This window comes from Myxine glutinosa, chromosome 13 (assembly GCF_964187855.1).
Source record: "Myxine glutinosa chromosome 13, kmMyxGlut1.1, whole genome shotgun sequence".
Classification (NCBI taxonomy): Eukaryota; Metazoa; Chordata; class Myxini; order Myxiniformes; family Myxinidae; genus Myxine; species Myxine glutinosa.
In genome coordinates, this window is record NC_136273.1 from 52966774 (window position 1) to 52983183 (window position 16410).

Sequence of the window (16410 nt, forward strand, 5' to 3'; positions counted from 1 at the left end):
CAGGCCGCAGCCAAACACGCCCGGGCAGGTCCAGACTCGCCTTTCCAAGGCTCGCCCTTGATACCCGGGCATGCCCGGTATAGCTTTTGCCGGGCAAACTTCCCGACATAAATGTGTATATATATTGTTGCCCGATAAACGGGCTTGTCAGAATACCTGAGCTGTTTGGTTTCAATAAAGCAACTCAGACGAATTCCGTCTTTGGTCGCGTCAATTCTTTCGACTCGCGTTGGAGCGCAGTTCCTTCAACCGCATCTATAAAAAGATCACAGACCTCATCCACAACACTCACCTCTAACCGGATGCTCATGCCCTGTGTCAGCTTACCGTACCTGTGAGATCACTGAAGCAGATGGGGAACCATGCCAGCAGCCACGCAACAGATGTGAATTAGCCCACAAACCAACATTACGTGCTGCACCATGTCTTATATCAGAGAGGAATAAACCGCTTCGGCTAATTACCCCCAGGATAAGTTACCCAAACTCGAACAGGACAAGTCAAGATAACGTTCTTTATACCACACAGGTTTAATTGCAGCTAGCAAGTCAAGAAGTGGTGAGAAAACAAGCAATTATAACCATACAATAAATTGAGGGTCTTTCTCTCTCTTAAAGCAGGCAGGTTGGTGGTCTTTCTGTCTTCCACCGACTCCTCTCCGGCCTTGCTCCCCCAGCTCTGCCTGTGATCTGTCCCTAAAATATTCCTGCAGGACGCACAAGATCTGCCACCAAAACTACCAAACTACCAAAAAGAGGACTTTCTGCTCACCTTCACTCTTTCATTCCTCTTTTTTCCATAAGCGGTTTGACTTTTTTATTTGTGTGGGGGTGGGGGTTGGGTGGCTGGGCAAGGGTTTTATATTAATAATGGGTAGCAAGGTCTGACTTCCCAAATTAATGTTCGTCAGTGTACTTACAGTGTACGTGAAATCAAAAATACAGTTTACGTTCATTATTGTTACTCGCGTTTAAATACGGGATGTTTTTATCTTAATTATAAAATACTGAAAAAAACTTAAGGTGGGGGCATTGCCCCCCCCCCCCCTCTTCCCAAACTTCGCTGGTGCTTTTTTCTTTCCTCTGGAACAAACTCCCGCACTCTCTTCAATCCCACACCTACCTCCAGGTCTTTAAAACAGCTATTCATCACCATCTCTTATCTTCCCCCATTCAAAACCTTGATCTTTTCTACCCCCGTTAATATACCCCAAATCCACCTCCTTCAAATTCCGTTTTCTTTCCTGAAAGTCCTTGTAGTGTCCATCTTGTTTATCCCATCTACCCCACCCCAAGCCCTCTCCCTTCCACAGATCTTCCGATGTCCCTGCTCTCCACTGTTGTTGTGCTTCCCTCTCTCTCCCCCTCTTGTCTCCTGCCACTTTTATTGTCCGTTCTATGTGTTAGCTCTTACACGAGCCTCGACTTGGTGAACCAAAACCAAAAAAAACCCATCCGTTCCTTTCATGATTCAGCTGGTACAGTCGTTGCCAAAAATATTGGCACCCGTGTACTTTTTTCAAATACCTCACAATTTTTATGAAAAATAAGTTGAAAGTATTTGGTCTCCACAATTCCTTATTGCATTGTTAATATTACAGAACTTTTGTTTTTGATTCAGAGCTTAATATATCCTTTTAAATCAGAAAATAAAAAGAAATGGCATTGACAAAATTATTGACACCCTAGACTTATTATTGGGCAGCACGCATGGCCTTTGGACAAAATAACTGCAGTCAAGCGCTTCCTCTAGCCATGATGAGCTTCCTTTACCTATCTAATGGCAGTTTGGCCCACTCTTCTTGTGCAAACTGCTCAAGTTCTCCCAGATTTGAGGGGTACCTTCTCCCAACTGCTGTTTTCAGATCTCCCCACATGTGTTCAATGGGATTCACATCTGGATTTATTGCTGGCCACTTCAGAACAGTCCAGCGTTTTGTCTTGAACCATTCCTGGATGGTTTTTGAGGTGTGTTTGGAGTCATTGTCCCGCTGCAAGACCCATGACCTTGGATGGAGACCCAGCTTTCTGACACTGGGTTGAACATTGCGCTTTAAAATGCCTTGGTAATCTCCTGATTTAATGATGCCATGCACACATTCAAGGCACCCAGTACCAGAGGCAGCATAGCAGCCCCAAAACATCACTGAACCTCCTCCATGTTTGACTGAAGGGAAGGTGTTCTTCTCTTTGAAGGTTTCATTTTGTTTTCTGTAAACATCGAGATGATGTACTTCACCGAAAAGCTCTAATTTGGTCTCAACTAAACTTGTGAACAGCTGAAAGGATTCAAATTAAAACTTGGTGCAGGTATGTATAATGATGTAAACATGAACTGATTCAATTTTGGGGTCAAGAGGTCAAAGGTCAGAGGTCATGTCAGGTAAAAATGTGATAACTTGAGAACAACTGAATGGATTTAAAGCAAACTTTGTGCAAGTATTATCATGATGTAATAATGTGGGCAGAGGCATATCGGTCGACATCGTGACGTCAAAGAGTGTCGTTCTAGTTTACGATATTATCTCGTTTGATTTTATTGTATGATTATTATTTGTAGTGGTCTTGTATATGCATAATATATTGTTACGGTTTTAGAACCTTCACTTGTAAATAATCTCTTGTAAATATTCCCCTTATTAAATGATTAAAGGTAGCACCCTAATTAGTCCACAAGCAACACATAGGCCACCATAGGAACTTTAGTTATTTCATTATTATGTGTTTCAGATAAGGCCGTGTTTCCAATAGTTGAATCTGCGCTGCATCAATTAAATAAGAATAGGCCCCCAAATCCCATTCCGGTCATTGTGCGGCTTCCCTCTAAAAGCGCCGCCATTAGCCATACGGTCTGGCTCGAGGAAGAAGGGGGCGGGACGCCAAGGACAAGGTGTGGCCTGTCAACAAGCCGTCAAAGGCGTGGCCAGTAAGCCCCGACCAGCCAACCAGGGCTGAGGGAAGGTCGCTGGCGGGCGTGGCTTTGTGGAGCGCGGAGTGATACGGGATCGCGTGATATAAGCGAACGCGAAAGCCCTTTTACGGACTCGACTGGACTGGACTCGCTGGCACTGATTAACATGGACTTTGAGCGGAGACGGACTTGTATTGAACAGCGCAGAAAGACTCTTTTGAGCGGATTGGGACTGCGCAGAGAACTCGCTTTGAACGTGTATTGAACTCTGGATCTTGTTATGGATCTTGGAGAGGCGGTTTGAGGACGTTCAGTGGCGGAGACGCGTTTATACGAGTCCGATTGAGGAACGCATACGTGCGAGGCATTCCTGTCCCCCCGCTATACGTAAGGTCCGCTCGCGGTCAACGACACGCGGAGCGCTGCCGGCCTGCTATCCACCACCACCACGGTACGAGTTGGAGCCGGACCTCATCGCCGGACCCTCTACCTGGACCTTCCACCCCACCAACTACAATCCCCGTGTGAGTCTGTCTGTTTGTCTGGGGCCCATAGAATAAGACCGTTTAAGATTGCCCTGTGTCTGCTTCCTCTCCTTCTTCTTCTTTGTACATCCTTTCCTTTCCTCTTCTTTTTGGTTTGTATATAAATTGCCTTGTTCTTTCTTGGTTTTCCCTAATCCGATCGCATCCGTCCTTTCTATCCATTGAATACCTGTGGCACGATTACGACCGCTAAAATCGGGTTTAGTCCCTTGTTAATGGCTCGGGTCGCGGATTGCTAACTGCTAAGCAATTTCCATCGTATCTGTGGTCCGAGCAGGAGTTATTTCCCTGCTTTATGGTTGGGTTGGTAAGTAGGTATTTGGGACTCCATTGACCAATAACCCTAGCCAATACCGACCGGAAGGAGCGTTATAACTCCTAAGGACTCGGGTCGGCCAGTTAAAAAGACAAGGGGATTAACCCCCTCTTGATTAAGGGGAGCGCCGACCCCCGAGATCCGTAACAATATTTTTTTGGACAATTTTATTGTATTTCACTTTGATGGAACTGAACACTTTTAGTCCTTTCACGACTTGTTCTAGGTCTTTTCAATTCAACTGAAATTTGATTTGATTGAGACTGAAGTCAGAAAACCACCAAAAAACAACCAACAACTGAAAAAGGGACTGCAGTAATCGCTTGGCAAAACATCTTAAAGGAAGATACCAATAGTTTGGTGATATTATTGGGTCACAGGCTCGATGCAGTTATTGCATGCAAGCAATATGCAACCAAATACTAACTATTATACTACTTTAATTTACTTTAAGTTAATCTGTTCTAATACTTATGGCTGCCTAAAACGAGGGGACTGATCATAAAAAATCCTATTGTTCTACAATGGTAAACATGTAGGCATCTTCCATGAAATTATCATGAAATTATCATGAAAAATATCATGAAAAATATCATGAAATTATCTCTCCATTCTCAAGACCGAACTCTCTTATCTGTCTCCCTCTTCCAAATCCTGGTGGCGTCTGGTCAAATCTGTTTCTCGTGTTTGTTCCCCCTCCATCCCCTCCCTCACCTCAAACGGCTACACGGCTGACTCCGCACGTGAAAAAGCTGAATGCCTCAACTCTGTGTTTGCCTCTAAATCTTGTGTCCCAAACCCATCCCTCTCTGTACCCACCGTACCCAGTCGTACCCAGCTGCTCCTGGACTCTGTGTTCTTTCCTCCTGACAAGGTGGAAAAGTTTCTGTCAACCCTCGACTCTGATTCTGCAACTGGACCTGACGGCATCAGCCCACGGGTCCTAAAAGCCTGTTCTTCCGCTCTTTCACTCCCTCTCTCTGTTCTTTTCACCCTCTCTTTTGCTCAAGGTCAACTGCCATCTGCTTGGAAATTAGCAAACATTACCGCTTCACACAAAAAGGTGCAAAAACAGATCCTAGCAACTACAGACCAATCAGCCTTCTCCAAATTATCAGCAAAGTCATGGAATCCATCATTGCTTCGGATATGAAATCTTTCCTCTAATTCAATGGCTTGATCTCTGATCATCAATTTGGTTTCAGACCTGGTCACTCTACTCTCGACATGCTGCTTCTGATTTCTCAACAATGGATGGAGGTCCTCAAAGCCAAACAGGAAATTAGAGCTGTCTCCCTTGACATATCACGTGCCTTCGATACGGTCTGGCACCCCGCTCTCCTCACCAAACCCTCCTCATTTGGTATCCATGGAAATCTCCACGCATGGGTGGCGGACTTCCTCTCTAGTCATAGTCAACGTGTGGCCCTGAATGGGTTTCTCTCATCTCCACTTCCTGTTCAGGCTGGAGTTCCCCAAGGCAGTGTTCTGGGCCCTGTGCTTTTTCTGGTCTTCATCAATGATCTTTCTGACTCTCTTGAAAATCCTCTCTATCTCTTTGCTGACGACTCTACTCTCTGCCGTTCCATTCCTCATCCCTCAGATCGGCAGTCTGCAGCCTCCTCACTCTCTGCAGACCTTGACAAAATCACAGACTGGGCAAACAAGTGGAACATGTCTTTCAATCCTGACAAATCTCACACTCTTACGATGTCTCTCCGAAAAGACCGACTGGACAACCCTCCCCATCCACTTTCTGAATAATCCTCTCCAAGAAGTTCTGTCACTCAAGCTTTTGGGTCTCACTATCTGCCATGATCTTTCCTGGGAAAACCACATTTCAAATCTGGCCTCCAAAGCCAGTCGCCGATTGGGCATCCTCCATCGTGCGACGTCCTTCCTTGGCACACCTGAGCTCCTCACCACATACAAGGCTTTCATCCGCAGCTCAATGGAATACTGCTGCCTCACACCTAGCTCGTCTTCACGCTGTTGAAACCAAACCGTTCAGAATCATTGGAATCTCCCACGATGAGGCTAACTCCAAGGGCCTTTCACTCACTCACCGCAGGCAGGTTGGCGGTCTTTCCGTCTTCTACCGACTCATCTCCGGCCTTGCCCCCCCCCCCCCCAGCTCTCTCTGGGCTCTGTCCCCCAAATATTCCTACAGGTCGCACAAGATCTGCCTGCAACCCTCTTATGGTTAAACTGCCAAAATCAAGACTCTCTGCTCACCTTCACTCCTTCATTCCTCGTTTCTCCCGCCTCTGGAACAAACTCCCTCACTCCCTTCAATCCCACTCCTCCCTCCAGGTCTTTAAAACAGCTGTTCACCACCATCTCTTATCTTCCCCCATCCAAAACCTTGATCTTTTCTACCCCCGCTAATTTCACCCCAAATCCACTTTTTTGAAATACCAACTTCTGTCCTGGAAGTCCTTCGTGTCCTTGTGTTTTATACTTCTCCCCCCCCCCCCCCCCTTCCAATGCCTCCTCCCCGCAAGCCCTCTCCCTCCCACACATCTGCCGATGTCCCTGCTCTCAAATGTTGTGTTTGTGTGCTTCCCTTTCTCTCCCCATCTTGTCTTTCGCTTCCTGTTTTTATATATTTTGTTTGTCTGTTTGATTTGTTAGTGAAATAAATGTTAGCTCTCTTACGAGCCTCGATTCTGTATTCAAAATAAAAAAAATAAAAAATACGAAGATATATAAGCTGATCTTCTGTGCTATTGCCTCATATTCATCTTTTGATCTCAAATCCAAATTTCTTGAGTGCATAGCAATAACAAATTTGACTTCACTGTTCGAATACTTATGGAAGGCACTGTATTTACAAAATTAGGCTACTCACATTTAATTGAGAATGGCAATTACATGAAATTTACGTGGGATATATCTCGTGAGGTTGTGAATGGGACTGAAGGAAGTTTGGATAATTGTTCTCTCAAGAGATTCTCGTTGTTACCTATATTGTGAATGGGGTGAAAGGAGATGTTGGGAATATGGAAAAGCAGGTTATGAAGAGGTAGGAGTAGGTGAAGTTGCTAATTCTAATAAGATGTCGTACATTACAGTTTGGTAGATGGTTTGTTGTTCACCATAGGAGATGGCATCAAACGGCATGTGTAGCCATGGAGGCAGCCATTCCCTGACTCCCGACGATCAGTGCAACCCATTTCTCCACCCTTATAGCTATCCCCTTAGGAGAGACTTTGCTACAGAGCATGCGTTGCCTGCACAATCCCAGAAAACACCACTTAGTGTTTATAATATTAGATCTGAGCCTTGTCTGTTGGGTAGCTAATCTATACGAGTTGGTGGTTCATTTTGTTTTGAAAATGTGATGTGGCTCTGGTACTGGCATGATGAACCAAGCGTCTTTTTCTACATCTCAGTCTGTTTTCTTTGGCAGGCCAGAAAACAAGATCTGGAGCAGGAGAGGAAACATCAACTGTTGCTGACCAATGGTTCCTGCCTGCAAACATGGAGAACTGGGACAAGAATGATGTGCAACATTGGCTGATGACTGAGGTGCGAATTGCCCAAGCGGACATCAACAAGTTATACAATGAAGAATGCCAAGGTTCATTACTCGAGATTATGAATGAAGGTGATCTGAAAAAGTTTGGACTTCCTCTTGGTCCAAGCTTGATTTTGATAAAAAAACGAGACATATTCCTGAAACAAATGGAAGCTAAAGAGAGAGAAAAAGCAAAACAGAGTGGAAACAGTCACAAGATTAACAAGCCAGAGAAGTCAAAAACAAGGGAGTGTTATCCATATAAACAAGAAGGATTGAATGAGAGCACAGATGATGACAAAAATGGAAGTGGTACCTCTTTAGTGGGGCCAAGTTCAGATTTCTTGATGGATGAGAATGAAATGTTGGCCTCAAGAACAGCAAAGGTTTGTTCTTCATCGAAGCAGCAAGTCGACAAAAACATTCTTCAAGTTTCCAAAGAAAGCTTAAATTCTGAGATTCCAAGCTCTCGTCATTTCTATTGTTCTCCTCACCCATTTGATGAAATGTATTCTCGACAAAGGTACATTCAGGGTGGTGTCCTGCCCCCAGAGTCTGGCAAATTTAATTACTTGGAGCCAGCACACGAATACAAGCTGTTTGAATGTCTTGGTGCAGATGATGAATCAGAAATGAAGAAATTTTGCAATGAGGTGTTCAGGTTTGCAGGAGGATGCATGAACAGACGCACAAATGGTACATTTCATTTTGGGGTGGGACATAAGGTGCCTGGAAAGCAAACGTCACTATATGTACATGGGGAAGTGGTTGGTGTTCAGGATGATGGAAGCAGAGACAAGTTTGGAGACTGTTTGAAAAAGAACTTCACCAAGTATTTTGATAAAAATGACATAGATGATGCCAAAGATTGTGTGAGGCCCCCAAGATTTGTTGAAGTGAACTCGCAAGCTTATGTGACCCTCAATAAACATGTAATTGAGGTTGATATTGTCCCAAAAGGTACAACATGTGGAAATAAAGTATACAACACAAAGCAAATGGTCTTTGCAGGAGGAAAATGGGAAGCTGATAATGGTCATATCTATCTCAGAGATGGGGCTTCTACCACAGACATAATGGCAAATCAAAATGAAAGAATTCGCATTGATAGCGTTGGAAAGCTCAACGATGATGTTCAGAAATGGACAAAAGAAAGACAAAGCAAGGAAGATATGCCAAAGGTTTCAGTAAAGGGGGAAGATGAAGGCAAAAAGTTGGAATTCCTGTTAACAGGAGAAAACCGCGCTTTGAACAATTCACGGTACAAAACACACATTTTGGTTGTAAATAAAGCAACCAAAGATCAGCTGAAAGATCTTGCATTTGTTCAGGATATTAATTGGCTCGCTGTGTTGGACTTTGATCCAGAATCAAATGCATCAGGTCTTTGCAGCATTGTTCGACCTGAGAAAGCTGTCAACCTTCACTTCCCTCGTCAATATGTCGAAAATAACAACAAAGACAAAGAAACTATGGTTACAGACTTGCATCTGTACGAGCAAACAAGTTGGATCTTTTGCAATGGACGGGCAGACATGACTGACACAAGAGACAGGCCAATGGATCCAAAGGAGTTCTGGAAGAAACGCAGCATGGAGCTCCGGAACCTCGTGCAGTTTCTTTGCCATGAAGCTATTACACCAAGTGGAAGAGTTATTGTGGTGTTTCTTGTCTTGTTTGAAGTCCAGGACCCAATTGATCCTTTTATGGAAATATTTTTCAATTTCTACCAGGAATTGGGTGGCCTGGAAGATGTGCTGGTCATAACGGGGAATGCTGAGACTTTTCAAAGTTGGACAAACATTACAAAGCCTAGGTTGACCGAAGAAGAGTTACAAAGTAGGTCAATAAGCAGGTTAAGCCTGCAGCATGTGAACTGTACAATTCAGAAAATAAAGTCAGCCACAAGAAGTGACAAGCGTTACTTGCGCACATCTTCTGGAACCGATTGCACATTGAAAGCTGCAGATGAAGAGTTTTTATCAAGTATAAAAATCTTGTGTTCAAATGAGTGTGAAGGCACAGCAGTAGAATTGCAGAAAGAACAATTTGAGGAATCCAGAAAGATACGTGAAGAGGCCTTTCATCGAGGTGATAAGGTCAGTCCATGGAATTTTTACTTTGCAGAGAAAACTGGAAAGGCATTCATTAAAAGAGACCAGTTTGATTCATTGGTGGAGTGTATTGAATCAGCAATGACATGTGATGTTGCAGTGAAGACGGTAAATCTTTTCCATCACCCAGGATGTGGGGGAACAACGCTGGCATGGCATGTTCTTTGGCATCTGAAAAAGAAGTACAGGTGCGCTGCTGTGAAAGACAATGAACATGATTACCAAGAGATCAGTAAGCATGTGGTCAAATTGCTTACATTTGGGGAATCTGATCCAGATGTTTACACTCCAGTTGTGCTGCTCATTGATGACTTGGAAGAGTTGGAGAATGTCAATAATTTGACCAAGCACATTCGATCATCCGTTTACGAGAGCAAAGTCCATTTTGAGACTCCTGTGGTGATCATACTGAACTGCATGCGCTCACAGGACCCAATTGAAAGCCAAAAGAAAAGTATTTTGGAGAGTGTGCATTTGGAGCAGCAGCTGTCAGCAAATGAGAAACACCTTTTTGAAGAAAAACTGAAAGAAATCAAGAAGGGGCATAAAGAAATCGAAACGTTTCTATCTTTCATGATTATGAAAGAAAGTTTCAGTGAAGAGTACATTCGGAAGGCTGTTGGCAACATGTTGAAGGGAATTGAAAGAGAGACCAAAGACACAAAACTGATCAGTTACTTGGCTCTGTTAAACCACTATGTGAAAAATTCCTGCATTTCAGTGTCCAAGTGTGAAGCTCTCCTTGGTGTATCAACAGTGAAGCAATCATTTTGGGGACAAAAAACTCTGGAAGAGGCTCTCAGTTCCCAGGCTAGGTTGCTGCTCAAAAGGTTTCGGATGGATGAAGTGAACGGAACGTACGAGTCGATGAAGATAAATCATCCTTCGGTTGCATTGCAAATCCTGAAGATCCTCGAAGAAGATTTTGCGATTTCGCAAGATGATATTGCGAAAGATCTCTTGGAGGAAGATTGCCTGTTTGAATCAGGAATGGGACGAAGCCTGGTTGAGCGCGACGTGAGACGCATGATGGTACAAAGACAGCGTAAACAGCTAGGAGATGACAGAAACACTTTGTTCTCACCATTGATTGAGGAGGTGAAGAGCTACCAAGGACCAATTCATGAAAACAGAAGCAAAATTCTGCTCATTGCTGCTACACACAGGTTTCCAAAAGATGCAATTCTTGCCCAAGCTCTTGCAAGATACTGTGACATTGAAGAAAATGATTTTGAAGAAGCCCAGGTTTGGGGCAAAAAAGCAATGGAATTGAGTCCACAAAATTCATACATTGCGGCCACCAATGGACAGACCTTCAAGCATCAACTTCAGAAAACCTGCAACCTCGAAGAAATTGAACGTGATGGACTGTCAGCGCAGCAACTTCAAAGAGCACTGGAGTTGGCAAACAAAGCATCACATTTCTTCAAAAAAGCCCAAGAACTGGCAAAGAAAGAGGATGATGATTTGAACACTTCTGGATTTTACGATGAAGTTCAGACATCTTTGCATTTCATCGAATTGCTGAGTTACAATAAAGTGTTTGACAAAACCAATCCAATTAAGAAGATGAGATTGGTGAAGTATCTCAAAGGGGAATGTGATCTCTCAAGAATCCCTATGGGTCCTGAAGAGGAGGAAGCAACGAAGGAAACTGTGCAGGTTCTGAAAAGACATGAATCATATCTGCGGAGCTTACAGATGGGCCTGAAGGAAAACCTGGAGTTGCTGGAAAGCATTCATACATTTTCTAAGGCAAGGGAAAGTGAAAATGAATTGGAAGAAAACAAGAACTATCACACAACAACAAAGTACTTTCGTCGGTACCTGGACATTTTCATCAGTGATATTGACCTGTCTGAGGCAACAGGCATTGCTGCCAAATACTCTTCCCACAACAAAATTGAGCAAATGAGTGGTGACAGATTTTCTGGTCTTTACCAGCTCTTGCTTCATGTGGATGCAACAGGTGTGGAGGCCATTGTAAAAGAGTATGAAAATAGAGGCATAACTACTGCTTCTGCGATCCGTGAAAAACAAAACTACGTTTTTGCTTGTGTCATTCTTCACTGCTTGAATAAAAAATCAAAACACCTGCCTCCTTATCAGCAACTTGTGCCATTGGTGAAAAGCGTGGTGAGGGATGCAAAACAGAAAGAATGGAGTCATCCAGATCCATTTTTTCTTGGTTCCTTGTTCTTTTCACCAGACAAACATCATCCCATAAACAAGGATGACATCATTCTCCTCAAAGACTGCACCGAGATGATGCGCCGTCTTTATCGTCTCAGGTTTGGCTCCAGATTGCACACCAGACAACCACTGGTCATGTTTTTTCTTGGAAAAGGAGAGGGCTTGAACAGAATCTTACCGCGGAGCAAAATTGACGAAGTTTCAGAGCTGAAAAAGTCAGGAAAGTCGCTGAAACAGCTGTGGCAAAGTGGAGAAATCTTGAAGGATAGCAAGGTTCAGGATCTCCTCCTTCGAGTTAATGGCGTAACCAGTGAGGAAGGGCAGCACACCTGTGTGAATTTTGGATTCCCCGCAGGTGAAGACCATCGGCTACAGATCCTAATTCGCCCTGTTAGCAAAGGGCAACTTCGCAGAGGCTGGAGCATCGAGAGAGTTTCCTTTTTCATGGGATTTTCTATGGATGGATTTCTTGCTTATGATGTGCAGGCAATTGGTTAATCTCTGCTGGCAATGGCAGCCAAAACCCTATTTCTGTTTCATTATTTCTACTTCTGAAATTTTTTGTTTTGCAAATTACAGACATAATTATTTTTGTTTGTGAGGCAGAATCTTTCTGTCATCTTTTTTTTTCTTTATTGTTGAGATAGTTGTGTACTTTAACAATCATGACCAACAGTATATCTTTTCCATTTTAATCATTCAAAAAGAGGAATTTTTCTTTGATAATTTGCTCTGGTCTTGATGGGGAATGTCATGTTATGACTGATGTAACTGATGATATATTGATGCTGTTTTTTATTGTAGCTTAAAAAAACTTTTCTCCACTCACGGAAGATCGAAGCTCATGGAAGAGTTAGGTGACAGAGGGTATGAACACAAAGTAGGGCAGTGAGGAAGCAGTTGAACACAGAAAGACCATCGACCAGAGCGAGAATGAAAGAGGTGGTAAAAAGAGAGGCCACGGAATGTGGTTAAGACTGCCACTACTGCTCTATATGCCAAGCTAATTTTCGTGAACTGTCGTATCTGTATCTGTATCTCTCTCTCTCTCTCTCTCTCTCTCCATGACTTTCACTCCAGCTCCTACAATGGATGAAGATATCCCCTCAAAAGATCTTGGATTTATCTTATTAGATGTTGTCATAACCCCATGTACAGCTAAGGCCTGTGTGTTAATGATAATATAAGACAAGGTTAATTTCCTTTTATTAATTATTCCTGTGCATATTGTAAATGAAGTATTTACTTTTACACAACTGGCATTGGAACACTGTTCTGTTTCCCAAGTAAATGTTGCATTGGGTATTTTACCTGCAACATAATCTTTTTTTTTTTTAACCACCCATAAACCAGAGTGGGTGTGCCTTGTGGGTGTGGCTTAATTGAGCCCTCCCCCTCTGTTGGAGGCGTAGCTCAGCTGCTTGCGTCCTGTGGGCTGACTCACCAATGGTCACATGGCCGCATTTAACCTCGTATATAACTACAAGTATAACCTCGTATATAACTATACTAGCGGGGTCACCCGTGGGAATCCCACGGGCATGGATGTGTGTGACATTTCGACATATTGAGTTATATGCTGCACATTCATTTTTACAAAATGGTTACTGGCAAGTCATCAGATCCAGAAATGGTGTGATGAACACAATTTATTTATTTCACATAATATGTGACCCCTCACTCCTCTCCACCTGACACTCTCCTGTCTCCACCTGACACTCTCCTGTCTCCACCTGACACTCTCCTCTCTCCACCTAGCACTCCTCTCCTCTCCAAACCCTCACATCCCTCTCCTTTCCAATCCCTCACCTCTCCAATCCCTCACACTCCTCTCCTCTGCAATCCTTCACACGCCTCTCCAATCGCGCCTCACACTCCTCTCCAATCGCGCCTCACACTCCTCTCCAATCGCGCCTCACACTCCTCTCCAATCGTGCCTCACACTCCTCTCCAATCGTGCCTCACACTCCCCTCCAATCACTCCTCTCCAATCGTGCCTCACACTCCTCTCCAATCACGCCTCACACTCCTCTCCAATCGTGCCTCACACTCCTCTCCAATCGCGCCTCACACTCCTCTCCAATCGCGCCTCACTCGCCTCTCCAATCGGCTTTCCCCGTCTCGTTTCTCTCCTTTTTCTCCCGTCTCGTTCTTTTTCTTGCTCCAAATCGGCCCGTCGGAATCGGAAATCGGCCCGTCTCGCCCGTCGGCCCGTCGGAATCGGAAATCGGCCCGTCTTGCTTTTGTGCTTGTGCGTAAATAAATTGTGTTCATGACACCATTTCTGGTGTTGGGCTAGCGGCTAGGGTGCCGGCTTAGGATCCTGGGTTCGAATCTCGGTCGATCGCCGAATTAATGCCAGGGGGGTTGACTCAGCCTGTCATCCTTCCGAGGTCGGCTAATTGAGTACCAGTTCACTGGTAATTCCCTGTTTGTCGTTGAAGGCGGCAAAAAGGGTTGGCGTCAGGAAGGGCATCCGGCCGTAAAACATTGCTTCAAAAAGGGGACAAAAAAACAACAACTACCACGGTCCCCGAAAAGGCCAACCCCCGCTTTGCGGGGAAAAATGGCCTCTAAACGGTGGTTTTTACACCATTTCTGGATCTGATGACTTGCCAGTAACCATTTTGTAAAAATGAATGTGCAGCATCTAACTCAATATGTCGAAATGTCACACACAACCATGCCCGTGGGATTCCCACGGGTGACCCCGCAAGTTTGCATTGACGTTCGTCGATGGACTCGTTCGCCCGTCTCATTCGTTTTCTTGCTGCATCCTGTTCAAGTCTGCGTTCTTCATCGATCGTCTCATTCATTTTGGAAATAGAAGTTTCCACGCAGCGCATGAATTGTCACGATCCTCAAGAGGAATTTGTCTCGTAATCATCAAATGATAAATGGCAAGTAAATAATATTGTGGAAAATTAAAGATTTCAAATAAACCTATTTAAAGTGTATTCGCACATAACTAATTTTAAAAAACGAAGAAATATCTCTCGGTAATTTCCTGAAACATATTTTACTTCCGGCTAATAATGTTGAATTAAATAAAAACGAAGAAATATATGTCGGCATCATTGTTGACGTTTTTGTGACGACTGTCATCAAACGAAAAAGTAATATATCTTAACGGAAAAGCAAAAGCGAATTTTTAATATATATCGACACGTTGCCGTCGGTGTCATGTTGGGCGGTGTATGATACACCATGACGCGATTTTTAAAAATATATCTCTGCATTTTCCCGCATGTGTGGAATGTTCTCAATTATTGCTGACACCGAGTCCAAAACCATCGATAAAAATGAAATCATATGGTGAGTTAGATTGGAGATAAAGGCGTGAGAGAGACTCAATGGCCTTGAAGTTGAAGTTACAGGCGTTTGAGAATTCATTTCGTTCTATAAACGGCAACTTTCATTGGATTTCCTTCCCGTTTTTTTTCAACCGAGTCGAAAACTATGTTAGCGACTGTGAAAAATGAAATGATATATCGAATTTTTAATATGTATCGACACGTTGCCGTCGGTGTCATGTTAGGCGGTGTATGATACACCATGACGCGATTTAAAAAAATATATCTGCATTTTCCCGCGTGTGTGGAATGTTCTCAATTATTGCTGACACCGACTCTAAAACCATCGATAAAAATGAAATCATATGGTGAGTTAGATTGGAGATAAAGGCGTGAGAGAGACTCAATGGCCTTGAAGTTACAGGCATTTGAGAATTCATTTCGTTCTATAAACGGCAACTTTCATCGGATTTTCTTCTCGTTTTTTTTCAACCGAGTCTAAAACTATGTTAGCGACTGTGAAAAATGAAATGATATATCGAATTTAAAATAGATATCGACACATTGCCGTCGGTGTCATGTTGGGCGGTGTATGATACACCATGACGCGATTTTAAAAAATATATCTCTGCATTTTCCCGCGTGTGTGGAATGTTTGTGGAAAATTAAAGATATCAAATAAACCTATTTAAAGTGTATGCGCACATAACTAATAAAAAAAACGAAGAAATATCTCTCGGTAATTTCCTGAAACATATTTTACTTCCGGCTAATATGTTGAATGAAATAAAAACGAAGAAATATATGTCGGCATCATTGTTGACGTTTTTGTGACGACTATCATCAAACGAAATAGTAATATATCATAACGGAAAAGCAAAAGCGAATTTTTAATATATATCGACACATTGCCGGCGGTGTCATGTTGGGCGGTGTATGATACACCATGACGCGATTTTAAAAAATATATCTCTGCATTTTCCCGCGTGTGTGGATTGTTCTCAATTATTGCTGACACCGAGTCTAAAAGTAAAACCATCGATAAAAATGAAATCATATGGTGAGTTAGATTGGAGATAAAGGCGTGAGAGAGACTCAATGGCCTTGAAGTTACAGGCCTTTGAGAATTCATTTCGTTCTATAAACGGCAACTTTCATCGGATTTTCTTCCCGTTTTTTTTCAACCGAGTCTAAAACTATGTTAGCGACTGTGAAAAATGAAATGATTTATCGAATTTGATTTGAAATAAAACTGGGGGAGAGCAAGACACCACGGGCCTACAAAACAGGACTCAAAGCTATGCGAGTTAATAAAATGGTGGATATTTGTTTATAGCCACTCCCAGAATGGGTGGAGCTATGGGTGGAGCTACTCTGCAAACCGAGTAAGCCACACCCCGGACAGACACCCAACAGATAGACAGACAGACAGACAGAATCATCTACGGCTATTATAATATAGACTAGCGGGGTCACCCGTGGGAATCCCACGGGCATGGATGTGTGTGACATTTCGACA

At 43.3% G+C, this 16410-nt stretch overlaps 1 protein-coding gene across 2 annotated transcripts in view; it reads left to right on the forward strand.

Annotated features, from left to right (window-relative positions):
- Positions 1 to 14929, forward strand: part of LOC137438924 (sterile alpha motif domain-containing protein 9-like) — a 69978-nt gene extending 55049 nt beyond the window's left edge. The window contains exon 7 of one of the 2 annotated variants that reach the window (XM_078767501.1): positions 7184 to 14929. In XM_078767501.1, coding sequence (XP_078623627.1) covers positions 7184 to 12096 — 4913 coding nt within the window. In that variant the 3' untranslated portion in view covers positions 12097 to 14929. The remainder of the gene's footprint in view (positions 1 to 7183) is intronic. The other variant, XM_078767502.1, reaches the window with a different exon arrangement.
- The last annotated feature ends 1481 nt before the right edge of the window (positions 14930 to 16410 follow it).